The sequence below is a fragment of the Oncorhynchus tshawytscha genome, linkage group LG21, assembly GCF_018296145.1.
Source record: "Oncorhynchus tshawytscha isolate Ot180627B linkage group LG21, Otsh_v2.0, whole genome shotgun sequence".
Classification (NCBI taxonomy): Eukaryota; Metazoa; Chordata; class Actinopteri; order Salmoniformes; family Salmonidae; genus Oncorhynchus; species Oncorhynchus tshawytscha.
Window position 1 is genome coordinate 6,393,245 of NC_056449.1, and position 14,032 is coordinate 6,407,276.

The 14,032-nt window shown below is 43.8% G+C and overlaps 2 protein-coding genes across 2 annotated transcripts in view; both read left to right on the plus strand.

Annotated features, from left to right (window-relative positions):
- The first annotated feature begins 3,647 nt into the window (after positions 1-3,647).
- On the plus strand, positions 3,648-7,235 carry LOC112220789 (zinc finger protein 500). Its single transcript, XM_024382690.2, has 5 exons — positions 3,648-4,179; positions 4,356-4,685; positions 4,780-4,904; positions 5,064-5,208; positions 5,384-7,235. Exons 2-5 carry the CDS (start codon positions 4,388-4,390, stop codon positions 6,184-6,186), a joined length of 1,371 nt encoding a protein of 456 aa, XP_024238458.1. The 5' UTR covers positions 3,648-4,179; positions 4,356-4,387; the 3' UTR covers positions 6,187-7,235.
- Positions 7,236-13,843: 6,608 nt separating this feature from the next.
- The window catches only part of LOC112220790 (serine/threonine-protein phosphatase 2A 55 kDa regulatory subunit B gamma isoform), a 20,076-nt gene continuing 19,887 nt past the window's right edge, over positions 13,844-14,032 (plus strand). Inside the window, exon 1 of the mRNA XM_024382692.2 lies at positions 13,844-14,032. This exon is cut by the window's right edge and continues 503 nt beyond it. The gene's annotated coding sequence lies outside the window, so the exon portion shown is untranslated.

The following is a 14,032-nucleotide window of genomic DNA, read 5'->3' on the forward strand; positions in this document are numbered from 1 at the left end:
ATCAAATAAGGAGAGACATAACTTATCACACCAGTCAGAGTTATACTTAAACAAAATCTTTAATAAGAGCTTTGCAATAGCAATGACTTTCAACGATTCACCATTTCTAATGATCTGTTGAGAGTGATAAAACAAAAGTACAAAGGTTTTTATAGCCAAGATACACCCCTTTCAGTCTTCATGACGAACAACACATACATAGAATGTTCACAAGGTTAAGACTCCAAACTGGAACCATCTCTTCCTGGTACGGTATAGAGCAGAAGCATTACTCATGTTCTCTGGAATGCTCTTTAGGTTTTACCACCCAAATACATCGTAAATCTCCTCTGTCAGTGTTATCTCATAGAGGCCCATCCTCAGTAAAACACACACAATAGTTAACTCTATTCTGTCGAATAAAACAACCATTATAATGCAATACAGGCATTATAACATAATCTTGCAATTTCCCTGACAGTGTCTGATTGACAGGAACAACAGGTGAGGCTGTCAGACAGTCAGAACGAATGTGTGTGCGCTTGAGCATTTAGACCTATATTATTATAATTTTTTTTTTGTTCTTTGAATTAGTTAATTCTAGTCATTTAAATCTTTTGGTTATTCATATCTTAATTTTTTATTTATTTTAATAAATAGATTCGGATCTTCTGATATGCGAGCCGGCTCCTAACGTTCACCTACTCATTCGCGACCGACCCATCACTAGTACAGACTGTGTTTGTTCCCGCACTCTCTGTTGGTTACATGTACTTTTGGACTCCCATCCTATTCTAACCACCTCTCGCTGGCTTTGTATTCATGTTACCTGATGAAATTGCTGTACACTATGATCTTGTTGTCATCTGATGCACATTCAGATGTCATAAATCAGCACTGCAGAGCTCTCCCTGTCGTGCCTTGATTGTATTACTGTTGATGATATCTGGAAATGTGCATGTACACCCTGGCCCATCTACTCTAGCTAGCCCCAATTCTGACTTGTGCTCTGATATCTGTTTCACTGATTTTTGCTCTTATAAAAGCCTGGGTGTTCTGCACGTTAACACTAGAAGTTTATTACCTAAAATGGATCAATTGAAAGTGTGGGTTCACAGCTTCAATCCAGATGTGTTGGTCATTACTGAGACGTGGTTAAGAAAGACTTTCTGGCTATAACCTTTTTCGTCAAGACAGGTGGGGGAGTGGCAGTCTTTACCAAGGATCACCTTCAGTGCTCGGTTGTCTCCACAAAGTCTGTCCCCAAACAATTTGATTTGCTGGTTTTAAGCATTAAACTTTCAAATAGCTTTTCGTTGACTATTGCTGGGTGTTATCGTCCTCCATCAGCACCAGCCTGTACCCTACCTGCCCTAAGCTCTCTCCTGGCCCCTTACACTAAGTCTGAATTTGTCCTGCTAGGTGACCTGAATTGGGACATGCGTAAACCACCTGACCAAGTCCTAAAGCAATGGGACTCCCTAAATCTTTCTCAGATTATTACCAATCCCACAAGGTATGACTCCAAACACCCAGAAAGGGCTACTCTCCTTGATGTTATCCTCATAAATAATCCTGATAGGTATCAGTCTGGTGTTTTCTTTAATGACCTTAGTGATCACTGTTTTACAGCTTATGTTCATAGTGGCTGCTCAATGAAATTACCTGTCCTGATTTGTCATAGACACTTGCTAAAAAAAAAACATTAATGAGCGAGCCTTCCCTCTTGACCTGGCCTCTGTAAATTGGTACAGCATCAGCTTGATCCCATCTGTCGAAGATGTTTGAACCTTCTTTTTGATATTTTCAGTGGTATTGTTAACATGTCCCCATAAATAAAATGTCAATTAAAACAGGTTCAGCCCCTGGTTTGACCGTGATCTTGCAGAGTTACTCCATCTCAAGAATTGCATTTGGCGAAACGCTCGGCACACGCATACTCAGGCTGACTGGCTCTCGTTCAGGCAAATGAGAAATAAGTGCACTCAGGCTATCCGGAAGGCCAAAGTTAGTTACTTTAAGGAGCAGTTCTCTCTCTGTGGGTCTAAATGTTGAAGAGGTTTCTTGAGTCAATGGATGCCATCATCTCTACCATGGCCATTGGCAATGCACCTGTTGATGATCTGACCCAAGAGGAATGGGAGGTGGTGGAGGAGGTGTGCAGAGTCCTGGAACCCTTTGAGCAGGTCACTGTGGAGATTAGTGGAGAGAGGTACAGTAAGCAGTTATTACTACATTATTTAATCCAGTATTATATATGTGTATGAGCAGTAGATGAGAATGTAGTATCAGTAGACAAAACATGAACCTGAACTAATAAGTTACTGTTCTCTCTTTTCAGCTATGTGACAGCCTCAAAAATGATACTCCTGTGTAAGGGTCTGCAGCGAATCACAGCCAGCCGCTAGAGAAAAGCAAACGTGACCACAGGACATGTGACAGAGTTGATGGACACCTTATGTTCATCAATGGACAGAAAGTTCCACAGAATGGAATATAATCACGTGGTATCAGAAACCGCTGCACTTGACCCCAGGTTTAAGAAGTTAGCCTTCAGTGATGCCAGAGCGATTGATGAGGCTCTTCAAAGAATAACCTCTGTCTGCAGCAGGGAGGGACAGCCCCAGCAGTCAGCTGGCTCAGGCACAGGGGCAACAGGAAGAAGAGGGATCAGATGGAGCAGAAGCACCAGCAGTAGTGCCACAAACGTCTGCTGTTTGACGAGAGAGCAACTGGGGATGCAGCACGAAGGAACCCCTCAGCAGATGCCATAATGGAGGTCCGATCCTATTTGGAGGTGGAAGAGCTGGTGGAAGAACAAGGCCTCTGTCTACCCACGGCTTACTAAAGTCATGACAGGGAGACTGCATAGTGGCCACATCCGTTCCCTCTGAGAGGGTCTTCTCGAAAATGGGACAAATAATTACTGAGAGAAGAAACCGCATCAGCCCTCGAAAGTCAGGCAGCTTGCATTTCTGAATGCAAATCTCTCATAAAAGCAAAATATGGTCAGCATTGCTGTGTGCTGCTGGTTATAACATGGCAATAAAGAAGAGAGAGAAAAGAGGGACCAGTTTAATGTTTTAAGTGAGATGCTGCAGTTTTGCACATTGTTATGTTATTTTGTTGATATGTTGCAATATTCTATTATGTTGTTCAGATTGTATTCGTTTTGAATTGTTAGATTTATATGCACTTTGTTTATATACATTAAAAAGTTATACTTTTATAATTTTATTCGCTTTATTTTTCATAACAAACCAATGCATTTATAAATACATTGTGGTTTAGGTAGAGTATGATTTAATGTAATAATTTAATTAGAATTTAACACCAATCATAGTCAAACAAATTGTTTGACTTGAAAAATACACCTTTTTTTTTAAAGAGCCGTTTGGGAGCCAAAACAGCCGGATCTTTTTGGTGAGCTGAGCCGGAATGCTCATCTGTAGTCCCACGGTTGGGTAAACAAGAAGGTTTGTGATTGCACAAACATTGACAGTAAAAACCTCAATAACAAATATGAAATGTTCCCCGTTTGCTTGGACATGAATTATTATTTCAAGCCATTGGATCTTCAGGTTGATGAGTCGTTTCTGTTTTGTCAATGTGAGTATCGCTCCACGCTCTGGTCACATCTGGTTCCACTGCTATCCATCTCCCATCACCCGTTTAATGAACTACGAGAAACTGATGTCACGCTATCGCGATACTGAGAATCAACATGGCTTGCTTCCATAGATTTCGCTGGCCATTTTAGTAAATAGAAAAATTCTAAATCCTGCAAATTTGAGTTGTCCACTCAAATTCCAAATGACTCGGCTACTACAGCAAGCACTGTAGCTACATGCAGACGTTGCTCTTACAGGTTTAAGACATCTCTGTTAACAAGCTAGCTAGATAACGTTAGCTGACCCTCACATCCAGAGCTAACCTTGTTTAGCCATCCTACGTTAGCTTGATTCGCCTGGTTGCAGTCTTTCACAGTGCTTGTTTTGTGGTTAGTGTCATCTTTTATTATCAGCATGTAGGCTGGATGTTAGTGGTCTAAGTTAGCTGTCTAACGAGAAGAGATTCTGGACGGGTGTTGGCTACTTGGCTATGTAGCTAACGTTGGCTAGTGGGTTATGCTTCAGACTGGCTCAGAACGAGATTATCGTGGCGGAGAAGAGACAGACGCAGGTTGACTCCCACATCACTGTATGTCAGAGGGTCAAATCTTTCTAAAATATTGTTGCGTGACCACCTTAGTGACCACCTCCTCTTAACCACCCGCCTGGGTAACACACCCCACCTGATTGACAGCACAGAAGTCCTCCTCTCCTTGAGTCTCGGTGTAACCATCTGCCCTATCTATCTACCCCTGGTTCCTCCAGAGCAGGGGGTAAGGGACACCACTGTCGCCACGATGCTGGACTCTGTGAGGAATGCTTTCCACGCCCAGCTAGCCACCGTCATGGACTCTCTTCTGGCGGCGGCGGTGTGTGAGATCGCCAAGATCTTCGACAGCAGTCTGTGTGAGCAGCAGGAAGAGCTGATGCAGAGAGGAGAGGAGATCACAGCCCTGAGGGGGAGGCTGGAGCGGGCAGAGAGGAGGCTGAAGAAGGAAGGAGATGGAGAAGATGGCCTACTGGATGTGATAGAAGGACCAGCAAGGGAAATAGGAGGAGATGACAGCCCAAGGCAGCAGTCTGAACCTAGACCTGGTAAGATAATCAGATGTGTCTCTTGTACTGATTTTAGGAACATTTCTTTTGAAACTAACACTAAACTACTGTCTGTCCTGCTCCGTCTGTGTAGGTTCAAGCTGGGAGTCGGATGCCGCCTCTGAGACCCCCCCACCGGTCCAAGACAGGGGGTGTAAGGAGCCACCCAGGATGAAAAAGGAGGAGACAGAGCTGGAGGGGACTTCCGTCAAAGAAGAGGTCAGTCACAGTCATTCTCTCACATGATAAGAATGTCTGTCTTGCAGTCTTGTTACTGAGATTGTTGAGTTGTATTTTCAAAGATGAACTAATTCAAATGATTTTAACACTGCAATGATGCTAGCCCCCACATTAACTTTTTTTACTTTCTTCCTTCAGCTTAAACATTGCCCTCTTCCACACTTTGGGGAGTCCCACCCTGCCCCTGTGGAGGGGAAGGGACAAGGGCCAGGGGGGAGCTCTGCTGCTGGGAGCCAGAGGCTGGGAGACCCCCTGTCTGACACACCAGGGACCAAGGCAAAGTGTAAGGACTTTTAACCTTTAACCAATCAATCCGCACATTTGTGCTTTAGATCAAGTGAACCTCTGTTGCATTGGGCTTGTGTCTGCAAACATAGAGTAATTATAGATTTGGTTTGTATGTTTTGTCTTCCGTTCTTGATGTTTCTCTAAATATTTCTGTTCCTATCTCTTGCTAGTATCCCATTGGGAGGGAGACCATAGACCTCTTCAAAGCCAGAGCTCCACTTCCTTCTTTCAAGAACCCCGGGTTGGACATTTTTCCCCCAGACCTGACCACAGGTCTCCTGGGCTTGACCCCTGGGCGAGTGGGGTTCCTCTAGACCTTCAGGATCCTAGCTTCCTGGACCAGAGCCCAGACCAGAGCCCAGACCAGGTTCTAGAGCAGAGAGAGCCCCGACAGTCACAGGACCAAACCAACCAATCCCAGAGAGGCCTGAGACCAAGAGACGACAGAGGGAGGGGCCTAGTTCATCAGAACCGCTGGTCATTGGCTTCCAAGGACCCAATCAGACCACACCCCAACACACACACACACGCTCACAAACATGCACACGGTCACGCACACACACTTAGCGGGGCAAGACCCTACACCTGCCCGTACTGCGGTAAGAGCTTCAGCTACCCATCCCACCAGCGCAGGCACCTGCTGCGCCACACAGGTGTGCGGATGTACCCCTGCTTGGTATGCGACAAGAGCTTCCTGACTCCATCGGAGCTCACAGTGCACACCCGCGTCCACACAGGGGAGAGGCCGTTTGGCTGCACCCAGTGTGGGAAGCGTTTTGCCCGCAGCGGGAATCTCCGGGCTCACCAGAGAGATGTCCACCTGGGGAAGAGACCCTTCGTCTGCCAGGAGTGTGGCAAGCGGTTTGCCCACAGGGGCAACCTGAGGGTGCACCACCAGAGGGTACACCCGGGCCTGCCATACCATGAGGATGAGTATGACCAGGATGGCATCGCTCTCCCCTCTACTGGGTAAAGGGTCAGGATTACAGGGTCAAATTCAGCAGGAGTTAATGGGAGAATATATTTTAAGATGGAAAATGAGTGTTCCTATTTGGCGTTTTGGTCTTACGTGAATTAAGCCTGCCCTGGAACTCTCTTTGCATTTTGAACGAATGTGCCGTAGGAATGACTTTACACGTCGAGAGACGATGTTGAAGAGACAGGAAATTGAGAGGCAGAGAAAGAAAAGCAGCACTCCCTACAAAGAGGAAGAGGGGCTATTTCTAAGTGTTACATCATTTCAATGGATGGCTTACCGGAGGTTGTTTTTATACTGAGAGAAACGGTGCTTCGTTTTCCTTTTACCCTTTAGTTACTGTACATGGTTGTGTATGTTAGCAACAGTGATACAAGTACACGCTTATTATGTATCATATGATAGCACACATAACGTTCCCTATTTTGTCTCAATGTTGTTCATCCTCTGTGTACTGTTCATATAAAGTAATTAACCATACTAAAACAAGGTGTATTTATGGTCAATCTTAAAATGATGATACAGTATCTTATTTCTGAGTATGCTTTCTTTGGTCCTTTAAGGTCAGGATATTTGTCAAAGGGAGAGAGGAAAAGCAGGAAGAAGATATAGTATTGTTTTCTGGGTACGTGCAGTACCATTGATTGCCACCAGAGAGCATTCTTACTGCTGTATTCTCCATTGTAAATGCATAGAAATCTAATCAAAATGTATTTGTCACATGCGCTGAATACAACAGACCTTACCATGAAATGCTTACTTACGAGCCCCCAACAATGTGTTTTAAAAAAGTAAGTAAGAACCATTTGCTCAACTAAAGAAAAAATTGTAATAATAAAATAACAATAACAAGGCTGTATACAAGTTGTACTGGTACTGAGTCAATGTGCAGGGGTACTGGTTAGTCAAGGCAATATGTCATATGTATGTAGGTATGGGTAAAGTGACTATATGCAAATACTGATCAGAGCGTAGCAGCAGCGTGTGTGAATGTACAGTAAAATTCAAAAGTTTGGACACACCTTTTCATTCCAGGGTTTTTCTTTATTTTTACTTTTGTCTACATTGTAGAATTAAAGGGAAGACATCAAAACTATGAAATGACACATGGAATCATGTAGTAACCAAAAAAGTGACAGCTTTGCACATTCTTGGCATTCTCTCAACCAGCTCCATGAGGCATTCACCAGGAATGTATTTCAATTAACAGGTGTGCCTTGTTAAAAGTTAATTTGTGGAATTTCTTTCCTCCTTAATGTGTTTGAGCCAATCAGTTGTGTTGTCACAGGGTAGCGGTGGCATACAGAACTTAGACCGGTGGAAATCTATCCTTTGGTCTGATGAGTCCAAATGTACGATTTTTCGTTCCAACCGCCATGTCTTTTAGAGACAGAGTAGGTGAATGGATGATCTCCGCATGTGTGATTCCCACCAGTGGTGGAAAAAGTACCCAATTTTCACACTTGAGTAAAAGTTCCCTTAAAAGAAAATGACTCAAGTAGAGGTCACCCAGTGAAATACTACTTGAGTAAAAGTATTTGGTTTTAAATGTACTGAAGTATCAAAAGTTAAAGTATAAATCATTTAAAACGTATTATATTAAGCAAACCAGACAACACCATTTTCCAGTTTTTTTTTAACGGATAGTCAGGGGCACAAAATTCCCAAACGAAGCATTTGTGTTTAGTGAGTCTTCCAGATCAGAGGTAGTAAGGATGACCAGGGAGGTTCTCTTGATAAGTACGTCAATTAGACCGTTTTCCTGTCTTGCTAAGCATCCAAAATGCAAAGAGTACTTTTGAGTGTCAGGGAAAATATAAGGAGTACATTATTTTCTTTAGGAATGTAGTGAAGTAAAAGTAGTCAAAAATATAAATAGTAAAGTACACATACACCAAAAAACGACTTAAGTAGTACTTCAAAAGTATTTTTGACTTAAGTACTTTACACCACTGGTTCCCACCGTGAGGCATGGAGCAGGATGTGTGATAGGATGGGGGTGCTTTGCTGCTGACATGGTCTGTGATGTATTTAAGCCTTTATTTGTTCATTGCATAGAGACCGAGGACTCTAGTGCCCAAGAGACCGTTTTTAGCATGGCCAGCACCATTGAGCACTTTCACCATTTTGAAGTAGTCAACTAGGTGGGACTTCCTATGGGTTAGGTAGGATCACATAATTCTATCCAGTTCACCAGGAGGGATCAGCCAATTAATTATACTCATGAGCAAACATTCCATATCGACAGGTGGCAGTAAATCGCCAACCTTGACTTTATACCTTTACAAACAAAACACTTCAGGTGGCAGTATGCACCCTTTCAGTTTGTTTGCCAACTTATACAAATATTAGAAGAAAATGTACTACTTTAAAATGGAGATGGCCTCAATGGTGCTGTCCGTGCTCTCACAGATGCCCTAATGTCCCAGATACAATGATGCAATGTCTATCTAAGTCTATGGTTCATTGAAACATGACATTATCTGACTCCCCCGTGGAGCTCTCCCCTCCCCAAGGTCACCAGGCTCTCTCTGGGGTTGAACTTTTCCATTACAGACCTCCGACCCACTGCAATGTGTTCCATTAAAGACCACTGACCCAAGGCTTTAGTGTTATAGTGTTATACCAATCTCTCAGCCCCCAAATGGACCACATAGAGAGAAAGGGAGAAGGAACATGTACGGGAAGCACTATCTATGGTGTGTGTATCAATGGAACGCTATCAATGAGTGTTGGATATTTGTGTACACTGGGTGTAAGTTAGGTCCACGGGTGATGTGTGTGTACACTGAGAGGGGGGATCATCTTGTCATCCGTGTTTGTGTTTGTGGGGACTAGAAAGAGTGGAATCAGACGGACACAGATAGATTTAGGGCATAAAATGTGTTAAGGGGAGGGTCGCAAAGGCTGTGTTTTCTGTTTATATATTTTGGTGTATTTAATCCCCTTTCAGCCCCTGTGAGCATAAGCAGCTTTGCACCCAGGGAGAGGAAACAAATGAACATTTAATCAGACAGATTGTGTGGTTGTGTGTGTGTGTTGGGAATGACATCACCCAAGTATTATCAGACATTTGTATGACCTAAATGTGGTGGCTCTCAGTGTCAATGAACTTCAGAATGTGGGAATGTCCTTAATTGTAAATGTAATGTCAATTTCCGTTGTTATTGATATATTTCGACGAGGAATCTAACTATCATGCCATGTTTTCATTGATGTTGCATTTCATTTTCGGCCTCGGCTGCTTGTTAAATCTTCCAGATAACTATTCCGTTGCCTCTCCCCTGCACAAGGTTCCATTCCATCACAATCTCCACTTAGGAGTAAAATGATCCACCCCTCAAAAATGTCAGATGGAAGCAATTTTTTTTTTTTAAAGAAGTTTTTCCCCAAACTTATGGAATCAATCTAATTATCGCTCCTCTGATGTGTATGTGTTTGTTGGGTGTCTGTGTACCGTACACACGTTCCTGTGTGTGTGTGTGTGTCTGTACGTGCACACGTGTGGGTAATTGTACATGTGTGTGTGTGACTTAACAGTGGGGGTTGGAGGTTTAGTGTCGCGTAAGGCTGCTCATAATCTACTCTAACGTCTGGTCCCCAGGGGCCATATTTTCATTTAGGTTCCCATTACTGACGGTACTGAGTCCTGCTTTAGGAGATTACAGTGCTGTCTGTAGCTGAAGGCAGCAGCGTTTTCCCATCTACCAGACTATACTCAAGCACTCACTTGATGTGCTAACAGTGTTAGCGGAGGCTGGTTTAAAACGTTCATCTCTGGCCTTTATCTTGTAAGCCCCTTTGTGTCTGTGGAAATGTGGATTTTGACACTGTTTTTGAATCCCGAACCATTGGAGATCATTTGCTATCACTGCATTGTACATAGAGCATTCTAGATCTGGTCACACTTTAATTTGGGTAGTCCGGGCAGTCCCCTAAAGGTGCTCTACAAATGGTGCTACGATCAACAAACTATCTGTTGATAAAGTAACTGCTTTAGGGAAGGACGAGGAGGCAGGAGGGATTAGAGGAAGAGTCAGTGAACAGACTGGTGTTGGAACCAGTCCAGAGGAACACTGGCAAAGTTCAAACCTCAACTGTCAGACGTAAACCTCAACATGAATCCGCTGTTACGAAATAAATAGAAGATGTGATGGGATGGGATGACTTGATGGTGAACTGTTGTTTCATGAATCACTGACGATTCATTAGAATCTCACATGGCAAAAAAAACATTTATTTATAGACACTTAGTCTACAGATTCCGATGAACCCCAATTTGTATTATTTACAGTGCTTGCTCGACAAATGAACTTAGTCACAGAAAGCACACAGCATGATGATAGGGCTAGCACTATTATCATGGATACCAAACGATCCAATCAGAGAGCCTGATGGTTGTGAGCGACTGTCTGTTCCCGGTGACTCCGGTGCTCTTCCCTTTCCCCTCCTCCAACCCCCACTCTGGAACACTCTGCTCTGCTCAGACACACAGTTGCCTAGCAACCCGCAGAGGGAGGAGCCACTCTGAAAACATAGGAACTCGAGAACATCGGGAGAATGAACTCCCACTCCATCTCGGCATCCCTCTTCCAAAACTAAAATTGGATGCAAATTCACTGTAATTCCCCATCTATGTTTTTCTCAAAGGGGGAATACACTACACACCAACCTCGCCAGTCCGGTCTCACCCCTTTCATACACACTGTGTCCATGTTAGACATTTTTCTAAATCACATAGACATCCTGTAATTGATTCTATATGCAATTATATGACAAATCCACAGTTGTTTGCAGATAGTGCTAGAATGCTCAAGATATTTAGATTATAGATCTAGGGTATCACTTTATTTGGATGTTCTGTAGAGCATCTACCTATAACCTATCTACAAACTATTAGTACAATTTCAGTTAACTATATACTAACCCTAACCTTAACCTGTATCATAACCTTAAACTTACCCCTTACCCTAACCTTAACCCTTATTCTAAACTTAACCCTAACCTTAACCTTCGGGAGGATGTGCCCCATAGTTTGGGACACCGTGGCTGCATCTCAATGGTCTTGCTCGGTAGGTCTATGTCCTCATTGTGGTTTTACAGAAGTGTTTAACACGTCTTATTTACACACTTTATTCAAATATTTCTGAAATGCATAGTGTTATATTAGGCAGCACTTATTTGTTTTTCCTTCTCCGCCAACCCCATTCGATGTGTGGAACGGATGTGGGCGGGGCTAGGTCTACATGAGGGTGCTAATTTTTAAAAACTCACAAAAGCTCTGACGAAGGACGTGAGGCCGATACGTTAAGCTTATTAAAGATCAGTGATACTATCAAGAGCAGTGTGAGGTTTCCTTTTTCCGTCATCTCAATGGTCTAAAATGTCTAGCCCTTGTCTCCTTCCCTTAATCTGTACTAACATGAACGAACTGGACAGGTGGAAGTGAATTCCCGGTAGGTATAGTCCCACCGTGGTGCTGTCACCTTCTCTGCCTTTGCAGATCAGTGCAGATGAAGGGGAGAGGAGGCTTGGAGAGGAAGCCACATTAGACTATTGAGATACGCCTTGCCTTGGGTCCAACTTAGTGGCTCTGCGTTCCAGCATCGCCAAGGCAACAGGCTCAGTCTGTGGCCAAGCCTTCACGGCTGAGTGGTCGGCGGCACCGCGGGATACGAGCCCAGGATCTGTCCCTCTCATCTGCACACATGCAGGGCCAGGGTCAGGGATGGCAGCCCGTGAAGGACACTGCGCTGGAGCGGATGATGATGGAGCAGATGATGATGGCGCTGGACTGTGGTGTGTGGGTAAGATGTAAAAAGGTGTGTTTGTGTATATGTACAGTACCAGTCAAAAGTTTGGACACAGCTACTCATTCAAGGGCTTTTCTTTATTTGTACTATTTTCTCCAATAATAGTGAAGACATCAAAACTATGAAATAACACATATGGAATAATGTAGTAACCAAATCAAAATATATTTTATATTTGAGATGCTTTAAAGAAAACACCCTTTGCCTTGATGGCAGCTTTGCACACTCTTGAAATTCTTTCAACCAGCTTCCCCTGGAATGCTTTTCCAACCTTTTTGAAGGAGTTCCCACATATGCTGAGCACTTGTTGGCTGCTTTTCCTTCACTCAGCGGTCCAACGCCATTTGTTTGACACTTTATTGGTTTCTACATGATTCCATATGTGTTATTTCATAGTTTTGATGTCTTCACTATTTTTTCTACAATGTATACATGTTTGAATGAGTAGGTGTGTCCAAACTTTTGACTGGTATTGTATGTGTGTGTGTATGTTTGAGATGATAGATTATATTTTTAGGGATATGTTGAGGATGTTTAAGTGGGATGGCAAGAGTATACGGTAGTGGGTTAACGTAAGATAATAGTTTCATGGGATTTCTAGGGAGCTGTGGGCGGTATTGGTTGTGGGGGCTGTGTTTATTGGTTGTGAAAGCTGATGAATGGGGTTAGAGCTGATAAACAGGCCTTATATTCTCCACTGGGGATTAAAACCTGATGGCAGTCGTCCAGAAGCGGAGATGGCACCAACTGTCTCTGGCACTTTCATGCTCTCTGCCCCCTCCTCCTCTTGTCTTTCGCCCTACATCCCCATCTCACTCCCTATTTCCTCTCCTTGATCCCCATTTCTGTCTCTCACACCCCAATGAAAAAAATATATATATATTGCAAGATTTCTGTGTGTTATAGTTTGTAATATTGATGCATTTTGACTTGGGATCTAACTATAATGCCATGTTTTCATTGATGTTGCTTGTTAAATTTTCCAGATAACGATTCCGTTGCCTCTCCCCTGCACAAGGTTCCATTCCATCACAATCTCCACTTAGGAGTAAAATTACCCCCCCCCCTTCTTGTCTTTCACCCTCCATCCTCATCTCACTCCCTCTTTCTTCTCCTCGATCCCCATTTCTGTCTCTCACACCCCAATGATAAAATTATGTATTTTGCTAAATTTATGTGTGTTTTAGTTTGTGTGTGTCTGTTCATGGAAAACAGTGTAGTCAAGGCTCCAGGTGAATCCTCCAGTCACTGTTATGCTTCACTTCTGCTGTATTTCATTCACTGCTAGCTGAACTGGTACAGCATACCTTCCTCTTTTCTCCTCTCTCTTTCTCCATCCACCTCTTTTCCCCTCTGCCTCTTTCTCTCTCTCTCTCTTTCTCTCTCTCTCTCTCTCTGTCTCTCTCTCTCTCTCTCTCTCTCTCTCTCATCTCTCCTCTCTATCCATCCCCCACTATCTCTCTCTCTCTCTCTCTCTCTCTCTCATCCATCCCCCACTATCTCTCTCTCTCTCTCTCTCTCTCTCTCTCTCTCTCTCTCTCTCTCTCTCTCTCATCCATCCCCCCCACTATCTATCTCCCTCCTCTCTCTCTCTCATCCATCCCCCACTATCTCTCTCCCTCCTCTCTCTCTCTCTCATCCATCCCCCACTATCTCTTTTTCATCCTCTCTCTGTCTCTGTCTCTCTCTCTCCCTCTTGTCTCTAATCACCTGCAGTCAGTGGTCATGCATATCGCAGCTCGTCTCTGATTGGCTGAGCTGGTAGGAGTCTATTCTGATGTGTCACACACGTACCACAACAGCAGGATAGAACCTCCCCCCCTCTCTCTCTCTCTTCTACCTCTCTTTCTCCTGCACACACACAGGCTCTCACACTCACACATACGCCAAAGCTGACACTGCAGCAGAAAAACAGGCCGGCAGGATTTCTCCCCGGCTGTAGCGTAGCGTCAGAGAGGGACTCTATTGGCTGAGAGAGAGAAGGACGGTCTTCGTGGTTGCTCTGTCGAGGAGTACCCGACCAGAGGCAA

What these genes read in the sequence shown, in the direction of transcription:
- LOC112220789 (XM_024382690.2), top strand. Translation starts at nt 4,388, where the DNA reads ATGCTGGACTCTGTGAGGAATGCTTTCCACGCCCAGCTAGCCACCGTC. An exon ending in GGACTTCCGTCAAAGAAGAG is followed by an intron (nt 4,905 to 5,063) that starts GTCAGTCACAGT and finishes TTCTTCCTTCAG; the next exon opens with CTTAAACATTGCCCTCTTCC. An exon ending in ACCAGGGACCAAGGCAAAGT is followed by an intron (nt 5,209 to 5,383) that starts GTAAGGACTTTT and finishes ATCTCTTGCTAG; the next exon opens with TATCCCATTGGGAGGGAGAC.